Below are 14,862 nucleotides of genomic sequence, written 5' to 3'. Positions count from 1 at the left end.
GAGGCAAACTTTGTAGTTGCACTTTGAAATAATTGTTTGACAGAGTGGATAGCAAGATGAAGGAAGATATTATAAGTGGAGGTACAGAAAAGGGAATGAAAGGGGTTGCACCTAGGGACCAAAGGGAAGCTGCAAAGAACCTTTAGTAATGCCTACAGTGCACCTGATGCCACTAGCCCCCTATGGAGTAGACTTTGGAAAGTTATTTTACATGCTTATTGGGATACTTGACTGGAGGATCTTGCACACCTTAAGATCAAGGTCCAGAAGACTCAAGTGCTCTCCCTTTCCCTGGCACTCTTCTATCTTTGGAGGGAGCAGGCAGTTCACAATGCCAAGAGAACTATCCCTAAAGCCTATCTATGTAACACAATGCATCAATTTCTTCTCTATTTGCTGGGTCTTATTGCTGTGGGTGGGGGGTTGGGGGTTGGAGGGTTGATGTGCCAATGGTCTGGAAGGATCTGGGTCATTCATCCAAATCCTCCTCATGACTTTATGAACCTCATTATTACAGTAGACATGAAGACTCGCATTTCCTCTCATTGCAAGTCCGTATTATCTGGGAAGTTATAGTTGGCTCCACTGCCCCTTGTCTTCATGGGAATTGAATTTCTTGTATCTGGGTCTATTCTTCTCTTCAGGGCCTTGTCTGTTGCAAAACAGTTAATCATGATCTTCAGCGCTCTCCTCACTTTCCTCTCCAGTCACGAAGGTGAAAGTTTATACATAGGAATAATGAGTTGCCTTGCAGAACAACAAAGTCCAACTTTGACAAGCACAGTAGGACTCCATTCTTTAAAGATCCAACAAAATGGAGTACCTCATCTTTCACACTGAGTAAGAGTAAGGCTATTTATGATTAATAGTTTTGTAGAGGAGCTTCTTCCATTGTAAAAGTATTATGTTGACAATAACTTATGTGGAATGCATCCACATATTACCGGCATCTTTTTATTACATAAATATGACCTCTCACTCCAAAATTCAATGGTGTATCCGTACATTAACATACTACACTCGACAAGATCCTAAAAGACTAAAAGTTTTACTGGTCCCTGACAAGAACAAAGCAAAGACTAAACAAACATACATTTTCTGAGATACCTTAACTAATCAAGTAAATATCAGTAATCAAACATCTTAATCCACTCCTAGTGAGGCCAATGTAGAAAATCACAAAATTAAAAAAAATGTTAGCAATTATGGGAATAATAACAAGAAAAATTATTAAAATTTTCAGCCTCATTTCTACACTTAATCTTAAAAAAGGGTCTTTATTAAAAAAAATTGTAATAATTAAAAACAATGCTATAAGCTGAAATAAAACTAAATTTACTAGTTCTTCTAACAAAAAAAATGAGTTAGTCACAGTATTAAGCGAAAAGTGATGACATGAGGGCTCATTTGGTTTGCAATTTTCTTGAATATATAAAAGAATATCACTTACCTCTTCAACTTTAACAGACTCTTCTAGTAATTCCTGTTCCTCTTCCATCTCCTCCTTTTTAGCAACTAAGCTCTCCAACAGTTCTCTAGGTTTAAGGGCTCTACTAGGAACTGATGGAACATTTTCTATCTTCTCCAAAGACAATGAGCTCTGCCTTGTTTTCTGCAAATCAAGGGCCTTGTTGGAATCCTTCGTATCCCAAGTATTAACTTTTGATCCAATTGAAGCCCTATTAGGACTACCTTCCTGTACCGTTAAATTATTATTAACTTGGGAATTTTCGATAATATTCATGTTATTATTCCTTCCATCTAATAAGTCCTTATTTGCTACAGCTGGTTTGAGATTACGATTAATGGATGGTATGGCATTTAACATGGATCGAGCGTCTGTTGGGGACGGAGTGCAGAGGAACCCAGTATCTAAGTCAGGATACTCAATATCAACTGCAAAAGAAAATGTAGTCAACTTAGAACAATATTTACTCAGTGGCATTGGCTGCTATCTACCAAGGCAATTATGATATTACACTTCTTGTAAAAATATGAAAACTATCTAAATATGAACGAACTGTAAATAAAACACAGTTGCATCTATCAAAATATGTAAAGTAAATAAAACAGTTACAAGATGCCGGTAAACTGAACAAGCATTACTTAAGATAAGGAAATTAAAACCATAATGAAAATGACTTACGTAATGCAGGCTCAGGTTTTTCTTGCTTGACAATATGAGGCTCTGCTCTTGGGTTAGTGGTACTCATTGGGTACATAAGCCGCCAAAGGTCATAACCGCCTTTCAGAACTAATGGTCTACTCTTGTAGTGTTTATTGGGATCCCACTGTTAGAATAAAGAAGACAAGCTATGAACCAGTGTATAAACTACACTTTGCATGATTAAAGTTAAAACCAGTGTATGAACTACTTTGCAGCATTAAAGGTAAGACTACAGATAATAAAATATTATTGTCTTGAGACATAATATTGCCAATGTCAAATAACTACCCTTAACAGCTAATTCACTCTACAAGGGGTTACCACTTGAAGTATATTACAACTGTATATTCCTTGTATGGCACACTGTAAATAGTACTAAAGGGTATTTAGTACCCTGCAGCCCCAGGTGCACTACTTTCTGTTTTTCATTTTCTTATCCATTCCCTATGGTATCTCCTCACCCGGCTCTTGAGTTTCTTTAACTGTATCATGATACAATTTTCACCACTCATTTAAGGATAAATCCTTTGAGGGAGCCTTAGGAGTCATCCCTATACAAAGAGAGCTTTTGGTGTTAATGAGACTTCCGAGGCATCCGTTCTCAGGACCTTGTGAACCTCTAAACACACAAATATGACAAATTTTTAACCAATTTGTATTTTTCATAACTTACAAACCTGAGGTCTTAACATTAGGATAAATACTCAGCGCCAGCTGGAAACCGGTAAAGTTTAAAATAATTGTGTACGCAAGGGACTATTGGCATCTGTGCTTGGTCACGAGACATGTGGAGCCACCCACATACCCCTCATTAACTCGTGGCCCCGTTAGTTATTCTTCCAACCCAGGTTAGTTGATAGGGGGGTGGTTAGAGGTGGGCCTTTGTATGTTAAGACCTCAGGTTTGTAAGTTATGAAAAATGTTATTGTTATAATACAATTAAGTTTGTTCATACTTACCTGGCAGATATATATATAGCTGTATTTTCTGACGTCCGACAGAATTTCAAAACTCGCGGCACACGCAGTGGGCGGCCAGGTGGTAGTACCCATTCCCGCCGCTGGGAGGCGGATATCAGGAACCATTCCCATTTTCTATTCATATTTTATCAATGCCACTGTCTCCTGAGGGGAGGAGGGTGGGCACTCTAATTATATATATCTGCCAGGTAAGTATGAACAAACTTAATTGTATTATAACAATAACATTTTGTTCATGCCACTTACCTGACAGATATATATATAGCTGAATCCCACCTTCGGATGGTGGGAAGAGACAGAATAGGATTTGTAGGAAACTTAAATTAAGTAGATGATGTACACCTTGGTTCCTCACCTGTTAGCAAAGTAGACTCTGTGATTACTGTCACTTAAGCCTACTTATGCTTAATCAGAGTTGCCAGCCAGGTGGAGACCTGTAGTGCTGGTGCGCTCTGGATGCTCTGTCAATGGGGACGTGACCTCAATGTGACAAGACCATCGAACCATACATATGAGGGCTATGAAGCAACTGACCACCACCTGACCAACTAGCCAAAAGACCCCCTGAACACTAAACTAAGAGATGGGAGATCTTCACACAAGACTCACCAAAAACCAAAAACACAACAATTAAAAACTAACCTAAACCTAACTAAGGGATAGGGAAAGAGCTACCTCCAGCCCCCAAGACTGTGTCTGCAGAAACGTATGGCCCAAGAGAATTGCAGTCGTCATAAATCGTTCTCACATCCCTTAGGTAATGTGAGGCGAAAACAGAATTGCTCCTCCAAAAGGTGCCATCAAGAATGTCCTTGATTGACATGTTCTTTTGGAAGGCAAGAGAGGTAGCGACAGCTCTTACTTCGTGAGCTTTCACTCGTAAGAGGCTCAAATCAGTCTTCTGGCAAGATGAATGAGACTCTTTAATGACGTCCCTCAGGAAGAAAGCCACAGCATTCTTCGATAAAGGTAATTCCGGTCTCTTCACAGAGCACCAGAGATTACCTGAGGGACCTCTTACCTCTTTCGTTCTATGAACATAGAACTTGAGAGCCCTGACAGGGCACAGGGCTCTCTCTGGTTCTTGGCCCACCAGACTTGACATACCCTTGATCTCGAAGCTTTTCGGCCAAGGGTTAGAAGGATTTTCATTCTTTGCCAAGAAAGTTGGGCTCAAAGAGCAGACAGCATTGTCTCCTTTGAAGCCCACTAGATGACTAAAAGCTTGGATTTCACTAACTCTCTTCGCCGTCGCCAGAGAAGTTAGGAAAAGAGCCTTCCTTGTCAAGTTCCGAAGAGACGCTGCTTGAAGAGGTTCAAACGGACTTGACATTAAAAACCTAAGAACTACGTCAAGGTTCCATGAAGGCGGTCTCGCTTGAGGAATCTTCGAGGTCTCAAAAGATTTCAAGAGATCATGAAGATCCTTGCTGTCAGAAAGGTTCAGGCCTCTGCGCCTAAAAACCGCTGACAACATGCTCTTGTATCCCTTAATGGTCGGGACTGTTAATTTCTGTACGTTCCTAAGAAAAAGCAGAAAATCGGCTATCTGGTTCACAGAGGTCGTGGAAGAGGAAACTCCCTCCTTTTTACACCATGCCCTGAAGGAAGCCCACTTCGATTGATATACAGCTCTTGTAGATGCTCGTCTTGCATTTGCAATTGCTCTCGCGACTGCTTTCGAAAAACCTCTCGCTCTGGCCAACTTTTCGATAGTCTGAACGCAGTCAGACCCAGAGCGGAGAGGTTTTGGTGATACCTTTCGAAGTGAGGCTGTTTGAGTATTCTACAAGGAAAGACATGACCTCCATGAACCATTCTCTCGCTGGCCACATCGGGGCGATCAGGGTCAACCTCGTCCCTTCTGAAGCCGCAAACTTCCTCATGACTTCCCCCATGATCTTGAATGGTGGAAAGGCGTACAGGTCTAGGCCCGTCCAACTCCATAGCAATGCGTCCACAGTGATTGCTTCTGGATCTAGGACCGGGGAGCAATACAGAGGAAGCCTCTTCGTCCTCGACGTCGCGAATAAGTCGACCAGAGGACGTCCCCACAACTTCCAAAGATCTCGACACACGTCTTTGTGTAAGATCCATTCCGTCGGCAGGATTTGGTCCTGACGACTGAGAAGGTCGGCCCTGACGTTTTGCACTCCTGCAATGAATCTTGTCAGGATCGTAATCTTATTCACCTTTGCCCACAGCAGAATCTCCTTCGCTAGGTGAAACAAAATCCTGGAGTGTGTTCCTCCCTGATTCTTCAAATACGCGAGGGCTGTGGTATTGTCCGAATTGACTTGAACGATTTTGTTCGTCAATCTTTCTTCGAAGAACTGCAGAGACAGGAAGATCGCTGCAAGTTCTTTGACATTGATGTGCCAGACTGCCTGTTCCCCTCTCCAGGAGCCTGACACTTCCTCCCCTCCTAGTGTTGCTCCCCAGCCCGCAATGGAAGCGTCTGAAAACAACACTAGGTCGGGGCTCAGAAGACTTAGGGACAAGCCCTCTTGTAGCTTCTGAGGATCGAGCCACCATCTTAGATGGCTCTTTATCGACTCTGAGATACTCAAGATCGCATTGAGATCGTCCTTGGCCTTCCATTCGTCCGCAAGGAAAAACTGGAGAGGCCTGAGGTGCAGTCTTCCCAAGGAAACAAACCTTTCCAGCGAAGAAATGGTGCCCAGCAGACTCATCCATTCCCTCGCCGAGCAAGTTTCTTTCCCCAAGAAGGCTGAGATTTTCTCTAAGCCTACCCGCTGACGTTCCTGGGACGGAAACGCTCGAAAAGCCACTGAATCCATCTGAATCCCCAGATACACGATGGACTGTGTCGGGGTCAGATGCGACTTTTCGAGGTTGACAAGAAGTCCCAGGGACTTCGCTAGGGCTAACGTGAACTGCAGGTCCTTCAGACACTTTTCTCTCGACGACGCTCTGATAAGCCAATCGTCGAGGTAAAGGGAAACTCTTATCCCTGAAGAGTGTAGCCACCTCGCCACATTCTTCATGACTACGGTGAAAACCATCGGAGCCGTGGTCAGGCCGAAACAAAGGGCTCTGAACTGCCACACTTTGTTGCCTAAGACGAATCTTAGGTATTTTCTTGAAAGAGGGTGGATCGGGATGTGAAAGTACGCGTCCTGCAGGTCTAAGGACACCATCCAGTCGCCCTGTCTCAAGGCTACCAGAACAGACTGAGGCGTCTCCATCGTGAATTTGGTCTTTTCCACAAAAAGATTGAGCCTGCTTACATCTAGGACTGGACGCCAACCCGACGACTGCTTTGGTACAAGGAAAATCCTGTTGTAAAAACCTGGAGACCCCAGGTCTGCAACTTGTTCCACCGCTCTTTTCTCGATCATCTGTTGTAAAGATCGAACAACACTTGTCTCTTTTCTCCCTGATATGACGGAGAAAGGTCTCTGGGAGTCGTGGAAAGAGGTGGAGGATCTAAACAGGGGATCTTGTACCCCTGCTCCACGATCTTGAGGGACCAAGGGTCCGTATCTCTCTCTCTCCATGCTCCCGCAAAGGACTTCAGTCTGGCTCCGACTGGTGTCTGAAGGACATGAGTTTCACTTAGATGGCTTGGGTTTGAAGGAAGCTCTTCCTCTTGCAAGCCCTCTCCCTCGAGGAGCTGCTCTCGAGGGAGGAGCCCCACGAAAGGGTTTAACCTTCTTCGGCGGTCGCACAAAAGAAGAAGAAGTGGAAGGAACTGCCGGATGTCTCGAGGAGTGGGCTAAAAGGTCCTGTGTAGCTTTTTCCTGCAAACTACTTGCCAGGTCCTTAACCAAAGTCTGGGGGAAGAGATGGCTCGTAAGAGGAGAAAAGAGCAGTTCCGCTTTCTGAGCTGGAGTAACGGATCTAGCTGTGAAGTTACCCAGCAAAGCTCTCTTCTTCAGGAAGGCAGTCCCAAAATGAGAGACAAGCTCCTCTGAACCATCCCTGACGGCCTTGTCCATGCACGATAGCACGCTGGACAGCTCCCCCAAACTGAGAGACTCTGGACTTCTAGATTGCAGATCTAGAACTCTCAAGCACCAGTCCAAGAAGTTGAAGACTTCAAGAGTCCGTAGCAGCCCCTTCAAATGATGGTCTGTCTCCGTAGGGGTCCAAGTCACCTTGGCAGTGGATAAGAGGGACCTCCTCTGAGAGTCCACCAAGCTGGAGAAATCCCCTTGCGCTGAAGAAGGGATCCTCACACCCACGTCTCCTTTGGTCTCATACCAAATACCCCCTTTACCGCTATGTCTAGAGGGAGGAAGGGCGAAAGTTGACTTGCCCTGATCCTTCCTTCGTTCCATCCAGTCCTGGAGTTTCTTGAAGGCCCTCTTAGTGGAGAGCGAAGTCTTCATTTCGACAAACTCTGGGGTCTTACATGACTTGGAAGATGAAAACTGCGAGGGAGGAGATTTGGGAGCTGCAGGCTGGAACTTGTCCCCGAAGGACAAGAACCCTGTAGTCTGAAACTGAAGAAGCAAAAGAAGGTTCCTCTTCTACCGATTCAGCACGACTACTCAATTCTCCTTCTTCCCTAATAGGAAGAGGAGACCGCCCCTCCGGAGAGGGCGTACGTCTAGCGGGTCTGGCCTTTATCAATGGCCCCCGTTGCTTAATAGCAGAAGCCTCATCTAGGCTGCCTTCCTTGCGGCAAACCTTACAGCTCGAAGGAGGCAGAGCGTCCTGACAGCGGTGAGCGTCCTTGACCGCGCCCGAGGCCGCCTTGATACTAAGAGAAGCGTCCTTACGCTTCTTACACGATAAGGTAGACTTAGATGAAAGCGTGTCCTTGTTGGTCTTAACTTTCTCCTTATAAGGAGACACGTCACTACAAGCGTCCTTCCGAGCGTCCTGGTGCACGTCGTCTTCTTGCTCGGCGTCCTCCGAAGCGTCCTGGAAAGCGTCCTGCTGAGCGTCCTCAAAAGCGTCCTGAGCATACTCAAAAGTGTCCTAAGCGTCCTCTCGAGCGTCACGGCAAGCAGCCTGCCCATGACGTTGAGAGGGAATGAAAGCGTCCTGACGACCCGCTCTCTTAGCGGGCGAACGAGATCGGCGATTCGCCGAAGGAGACACAATCGGCGAAAGAGACGAACGAGGAGAGGGAGAAGGAGACTGCTTCGTCCTCTTGACAGGCAGCCTAAGGTCCTTCCTCTGCTTAGGCTCGACTGCTGCTGGGCGAGTCCTCTGAGCCATAAGCGCTGACAACTGGTCCTGAAGGGACAAAAGAATGTTCTTCGTCGGAGAAGAACGAACAGAAGGGGCAGGGCTGATCCTGGGAGAAGACGAGGGGCGAGGGGACGCCTCCTTCCTTCTCACAGGTACAGCTACCTGCTTCTCCCGAGAGCGACTGTAGCGCATCTCAGCGTCCTCGCCGGATGAGATCCTACCTCTCTTCTGAGGCGGAAAAGCGTCATACGCATCCGGAGAAGAGCGCAACGAAACTGGCGATACCGGACGTGAAGCGTCCTCACAACGAAACGTCCTTTTCAGCGGACGAGAGCCTCTCTGAGCGCTCCACCCCTAGCGCGGGGAGGACGCTTCGAAGGACGAAAAGCAGTCCTTAAGGATACGCGCCTGTGCGCACTCCTTGACAGCCTGGGAACTTGCAACAAGGCCTGCCGAAGGGACGCCAGATCGGTGGGGAGCCCCCGTAACCCTCTTGCGGCTTTCGACATATCCCCTCCCTGATTCCTGGGAGTCCGATAGCGGTCTAGGCCTAGAGGCATTATGGGGCCGATCTGACGCCCCCTCCACAACACTAGGGGCACGATCACACACTTGCACAGAGCCAGTTTTTAAGGCTTTCACTTTAGTCTCAAGAGTACGAAGAGACTCCAAAATTAGAGAAGGGGCATTACCTTCTCCAGACACAGAATCAGGGCCCGAAGGCAACAACACAGGTTTAGGAGATGCAAAATCTACAGGTGTTAGAGCAGGAGAAATATTAGTTCCCTTACCTTTGGTAGAACCACTCCTGGAGGAAGACCTGATCCTATCGCGTTCCAATTTACGCCGATAGGAATCATACACCTTCCATCCATCATCGGTCAATCCATCACATTCATTGCACCGATCATCCACCAAACAAACATGCCCCCTACAACCCATACATACTGTGTGGGGTCTACCGATGATTTTGGTAGCCTCACCTCACTCCTCACACTCACTCCTCACACACACTCTGAAACTCACTGCACTTGATCCAGACATCACGTTTACAGAAAAGCCAATCCAAAGTCAAAAAACAGTCCACTATTGCGTATGCCAATCCAACAATCCAGAATCAATAACCAAAAGTCAATCCAGATACTTAAGTACAAGTCAAATCCAAAAATCCTAGATGGAGGTCTGTAAACAGTTGTTTACCGACCGGCGACAGAAAAAATATGAATAGAAAATGGGAATGGTTCCTGATATCCGCCTCCCAGCGGCGGGAATGGGTACTACCACCTGGCCGCCCACTGCGTGTGCCGCGAGTTTTGAAATTCTGTCGGACGTCAGAAAATACAGCTATATATATCTGTCAGGTAAGTTGCATGAACAAAATACAAATTGGTTAAAAATTTGTCATTTGTTCATATACGAAACAAACCTTCGGTCATAACATTAGGATAGACTTACTCTTGGTGGGAGGTAAGTACTATTAACCAACTGGGGGTTTGCCACCTTTGATCAGTTTTCTGAATACCACAATTCTACAAAACAACTGACCAGTATTTCCGAATGTAAGACATACATGAATCTCATGGAGTCAGACCTCTGGGTTTTACATAATGTCATAGTTCATTGCGTCCGAGGAAGATAAAAAGATCTGTTCCCCTAACAAACCAATTCATCCACTCATGTAGATTTGTTATCATTCCTCTCCCCCTTGCTAAAGAGAGGAATGTCCTGCTACTGATAGGTATCTTACTGATACTAACTCTAACAGTATGGCCACTTCACTCACCTGTACCTTGTCCGTTCCAGCTTATGATGGTACTCTTTTCTTACTGCCCTAAGTAAAGAAGGAGACAGAAATTTGAAAAGGAGAGGCCAGTTAACTCCTCCATTTCACATTCATACCATCATCTTAGACAAGATACCAACTGACCCGCCAGGGGTACTGGATGAGTTACACCATTTGTTGAGCAGCCACCAAAGGACCCAAGGAAATTGTGTCCAAAGACCTCTGGGCAACCTTATATATATACAGGAAATTGAAAATAACAATTTGTTGGAAATTGTATTTTTCCTAACTATACAAACCTGAGGTCCTTTAACAATAGGAAGGTACTTAGCGGCAGCTGGACCGGTCGTAAGCTTCGAACAAGGGGGTTCGGTAGTTAATTACTTGTCCGGCAGTTGGCGGTCAGCTCGACTGCGAGGAGAGGAGTCACTTTGCTTTAGGCCCAGGAAACACAGAGTGAGGGGTGGCATGAAATGGGACTATATCTAAAGGACCTCAGGTTTGTATAGTTAGGAAAAATACAATTTCCGAATAATTTTTATTTGTTCCGATATGTATACAAACCCTCGGTCCTTTAACAATGTTATTTTCATGATAAAATAAATTTTTGAACATACTCACCTGGTAGTTATATATATAGCTTACATCCCTGACGTCATGGCAGAATTTCAAAAAACTCGCGGCAATCGCCGATTGGGTAGTCAGGTGCACCACCTGTGCGCCCTCTACCCAGGTACGTAGAACCGTTCCAACTATTCCTCAGATCTTCCATGCCCATAGTCTCTAGAGGGGAGGAGGGTGGGAATTTAATTATATATAACTACCAGGTGAGTATGTTCAAAAATTTATTTTATCATGAAAATAACATTTTCAAACATCTAACTCACCTGGTAGTTATATATATAGCTGATTAACACCTTTGGTGGAGGGTCAGAGACAGCTATCATCGTTGGAATTGTCATAAGTGTTAATAAAAACAAACTTATGGGTTCGTACCTGTTAAGGAAGCTGACTTTAATGATATCCTGTCTCATTGTGTCTGCTTTCCTTATGAGGTCCTGCGATCCACCCAGGGGGCTGACGACCTCTTGGAGACTGTCAACCGGTCAAACCTCTATGTGACTAGACTCCCTACAATACTCTTGTTCCGGGCGCTACTAAGGAACAAGTTGATCACCTGACTAAAGATCAATGATTGTGGAAGACTGCATCCAGTCTCCACAAACAACCATAACTTTTCAATAGTTCCAAGATAAGAAAAAGAGTATTGGATTATGGGTTTTAAGGGGTAGACCCTTTTCCCACTACTGAAAGAGCTGCTACAAACGGACCAGTGTGTAGCAGTCTCTCATACCAAAGTTTGCACTTGCGTAAGATAGTGCGATGCAAAAACTGACTTGCTCCTCCAGAATGTTGCGTCCAGGATATTCTGAAGGGATCTATTTTGTTTAAATGCTACCGAGGTTGCTACGGCTCTAACCTCGTGAGTCTTAACTTTAAGTAGCTTCATATCCGCTTCAGTAAATGCTGAATGCGCTTCCCTAATTAATTGCCTTATAAAAAAGGATAGCGCATTCTTCGACATTTGGAGAGAGGGCTTCTTGACCGAACACCAAAGCCCTTCTGAAGTGCCACGTAATTGTCTCGTTCTCTCCAAGTAATGCCTCTGAGACCTTACCGGACAAAGAACTCTCTCTGCTTCCTCACCCGTGAGATCCGAGAGGTTCGGAATTTCGAATGACTTAGGCCAGGGTTGAGAGGGGCGTTCGTTTTTGGCTAGGAATCCCAAGTGTAGCGAGCAGATGGCTTTGCCCTGTCTGAAACCTACAGTTTTGCTGAAGGCATGGATTTCGCTGACCCTCTTTGCTGTTGCTAGGCTAATCAGGAAGAGAGTTTTCATGGTGAGGTCCTTAAAGGATGTTTCCTGTAAGGGTTCGAACCCGTCACTCATGAGAAACTTGAGGACTACATCCAAATTCCAAGATGTTGAGGATTGTATTCTTTCCTTAGTTGTCTCGAAGGATCTAAGAAGATCTTGTAGATCCTTATTATCAGATAGATTAAGGTTTCTATGCCTGAAGACAGCTGCTAGCATGCTCCTATAACCCTTGATAGTAGAAGCAGAAAAGTTACGTCTCTTCTTGAGGTATAGCAGAAAATCTGCTATCTGAGTCACAGAGGTACTGGAAGAGGAAATACAGTTGTCCCTGCACCATCCTCTAAAAGTCTCCCACTTCGATTGGTATACCTTAATGGTTGAAGACCTCCTTGCTCTTGCAATTGCACTAGCTGCCTCCCTCGAAAATCTTCTAGCTCTTGTGAGTTTTTCGATAGTCTGAAGGCAGTTAGCTGAAGAGCTTGGAGGTTTTGGTGATACCTTTCCAAGTGGGGCTGTTTGAGTAGATCTACTCTTAACGGAAGGCTTCTTGGGGTGTCCACCATCCATTCCAGTACCTCTGTGAACCATTCTCTTGTCGGCCAGAAGGGCGCCACTAGAGTCATCCTGGTTCCTTCATGAGCCACAAACTTTTGCAACATTCTGTGTACTACTTTGAATGGGGGAAAGGCGTACACGTCTAGATGTGTCCAATTCAGAAGGAACGCATCTATGTGGATTGCTTCGGGGTATGGGACTGGAGAACAGTAAGTCTCCATCCGTCTTGTCTACGCTGTTGCGAAGAGATCTATGCAAGGGCGCCTCCAGATTCGCCATAGACTCTTGCAAACTTCCTGATGGAGAGTCCATTCTGTTGTCAAGACTTGATGTTTTCTGCTCAGGATGTCTGCTCTCACATTCTTTTCTCCCTGAATGAAGCGCGTTACCAGAATCACGTTTTTTCCTTTCGTCCAGAGGAGCAGTTCTCTTGCTGCTCTGTACAGACTCTGAGTGTGTCCCGCCTTGTTTGCTGATGTAGGCCAACGCCGTTGTGTTGTCGGAGTTGACCTGTACCACTTTGTTCCGGACTACGCTCTCTAATTCCTTGAGAGCTAGGAAAACTGCAGTCAATTCTTTCAGATTGATGTGGAACTTTTCTTGCTCCTTGTTCTAGAAGCCCGAGACTTCTAACTTCCCCAGTGTTGCTCCCCAGCCCGAGTCCGAGGCATCGGAAAACAACACTAGGTCTGGGTTCCTCTGCTCTAGGGAGAGGCCTTCCTGGAGCTTGACGGGATCGTTCCACCACTGTAGATAGTGTTTCATGTCGTTCGAAACGGGAATACACATTGACTCTAGTGTCTTCTTCTTGTCCCAATGCTGATTTAGATGAAACTGCAGAGGGCGTAGGTTTAGTCTTCCCAAGGAGACAAACTGTTCTAGCGAGGAAAGGGTCCCCAGCAGACTCATCCATTCCCTCGCAGAGCACTTCTGTTTCTTTAGGAAGCTTCTTATTTTCTCTAAAGCTTGTTCCGTTCTCAATGTGGACGGAAAAGCCCGAAAAACCTGACTCTGAATCCTCATCCCCAAGTGCAAGATTTCCTGGGATGGGATCAGTTGGGATTTCTGGTGGTTTATCAGAAGGCCTAGGTCTTCTGATAATCGAATTGTTTTCTGAAGATTCTCCAGACAGTCGGTGTAGGAATGGGCTCTGAGGAGCCAATCGTCCAGATACAATGAGGCTCTGATGCGTTTCTTGTGTAGCATTGCTGCTACGTTGCTCATAAGTTTTGTGAAAATTTGAGGTGCGGTATTTAGACCGAAACAAAGAGCTCGGAATTGATATGTTTCTGTCTTGTAAACAAATCTTAGATACTTTCTGGAGTTCGGATGGATCGGGACGTGAAAATAAGCATCCTGGAGATCCAACGAAACCATCCAGTCGTCTCGTCTGACTGCAGCAAGAACTGATTTCGTTGTCTCCATAGTGAACTTTGTTTTCTTCACGAAAATATTCAGGGAACTCACGTCCAAAATCGGTCTCCATCCGCCCGAGTTCTTGGGGACCAGGAATAATCGATTGTAAAACCTCGGAGATTCCAGGTTCCGAACTCTTTCTATTGCCTCCTTCTGAATTAGCATAGAAACCTCTTGTATCACAAGAGTCTTGGACTCCTCTCTGTACTTGGCTGACAGATCGATCGGTCTTTCTGCTAAGGGGGGTTTTTTCCAGAAAGGGATCTTGTATCCTTCTTTGAGAAGCTGAATAGACCAAGGATCTGCTCCCTTTTTCTCCCATGTTTGCCAGAAATTTTTGAGTCTGGCTCCTACCACTGTCTGAAGAAGAACTTTGTCAAACTTTATTACTTCCTCCTCTGAAGCCTCTTTCCCTTTGGAGGTTTTGTAACTTCTTTTCTTGGAGTTTTTTGTCAATTGGTCTTGCATTCCCTCTCCTGAGGGATCTACCTCGAAAGGGCCGAGAACTACGTGGTAGAGGAGTGGTTTCTTTGAGTTTCTGTCCTGCAAAACTTGACGGAAGAACTCTCCTTGCTGCTTTAGTCATCAATGATCTTTGTTGTTGCTTTTTGGGTCAGAGCTGAGGATACTTCTTTTACCAAACTATGCGGAAAAAGATGAGTCGAAAGGGGAGCGAGAAGCAGTTCCGCTCTCTGAGTGAGCGTTACTCCACTCGAAAGAAACAAACAAAATTGGGCCCTTTTCTTCAAGATTCCAGCTGAGAAAAGGGCTGCTAGCTCGTTCGACCCGTCTCGAAGCGCTTTGTCAATGCATGACATAAGGTGAACGAGTTCTTCTGTTTTGGTAGACCTCAAGTTTTCAATTTTCTTCCCCAACGAACCCAGAGTCCAGTCTAGGAAGTTAAAGACTTCGAAGG

The 14,862-nt window shown here is 45.4% G+C and overlaps 1 protein-coding gene across 1 annotated transcript in view; it reads right to left on the bottom strand.

Moving 5' to 3' along the window:
• The window catches only part of LOC135222423 (ubiquitin carboxyl-terminal hydrolase 8-like), a 148,686-nt gene extending 135,844 nt beyond the window's left edge, over nucleotides 1-12,842 (bottom strand). Inside the window, exons 1-3 of the mRNA XM_064260509.1 lie at nucleotides 12,624-12,842; nucleotides 2,147-2,291; nucleotides 1,451-1,896 (exon numbers count right to left, since the gene is read on the bottom strand). Coding sequence (XP_064116579.1) covers nucleotides 1,451-1,896; nucleotides 2,147-2,291; nucleotides 12,624-12,842 — 810 coding nt within the window. The remainder of the gene's footprint in view (nucleotides 1-1,450; nucleotides 1,897-2,146; nucleotides 2,292-12,623) is intronic.
• Between the last annotated feature and the right edge of the window lie 2,020 nt (nucleotides 12,843-14,862).

Source organism: Macrobrachium nipponense, chromosome 3 (assembly GCF_015104395.2).
Source record: "Macrobrachium nipponense isolate FS-2020 chromosome 3, ASM1510439v2, whole genome shotgun sequence".
NCBI classification, from domain to species: Eukaryota; Metazoa; Arthropoda; class Malacostraca; order Decapoda; family Palaemonidae; genus Macrobrachium; species Macrobrachium nipponense.
Note: the sequence above shows the minus strand (reverse complement) of the source record. Positions and strands in the feature narration are given on the sequence as shown.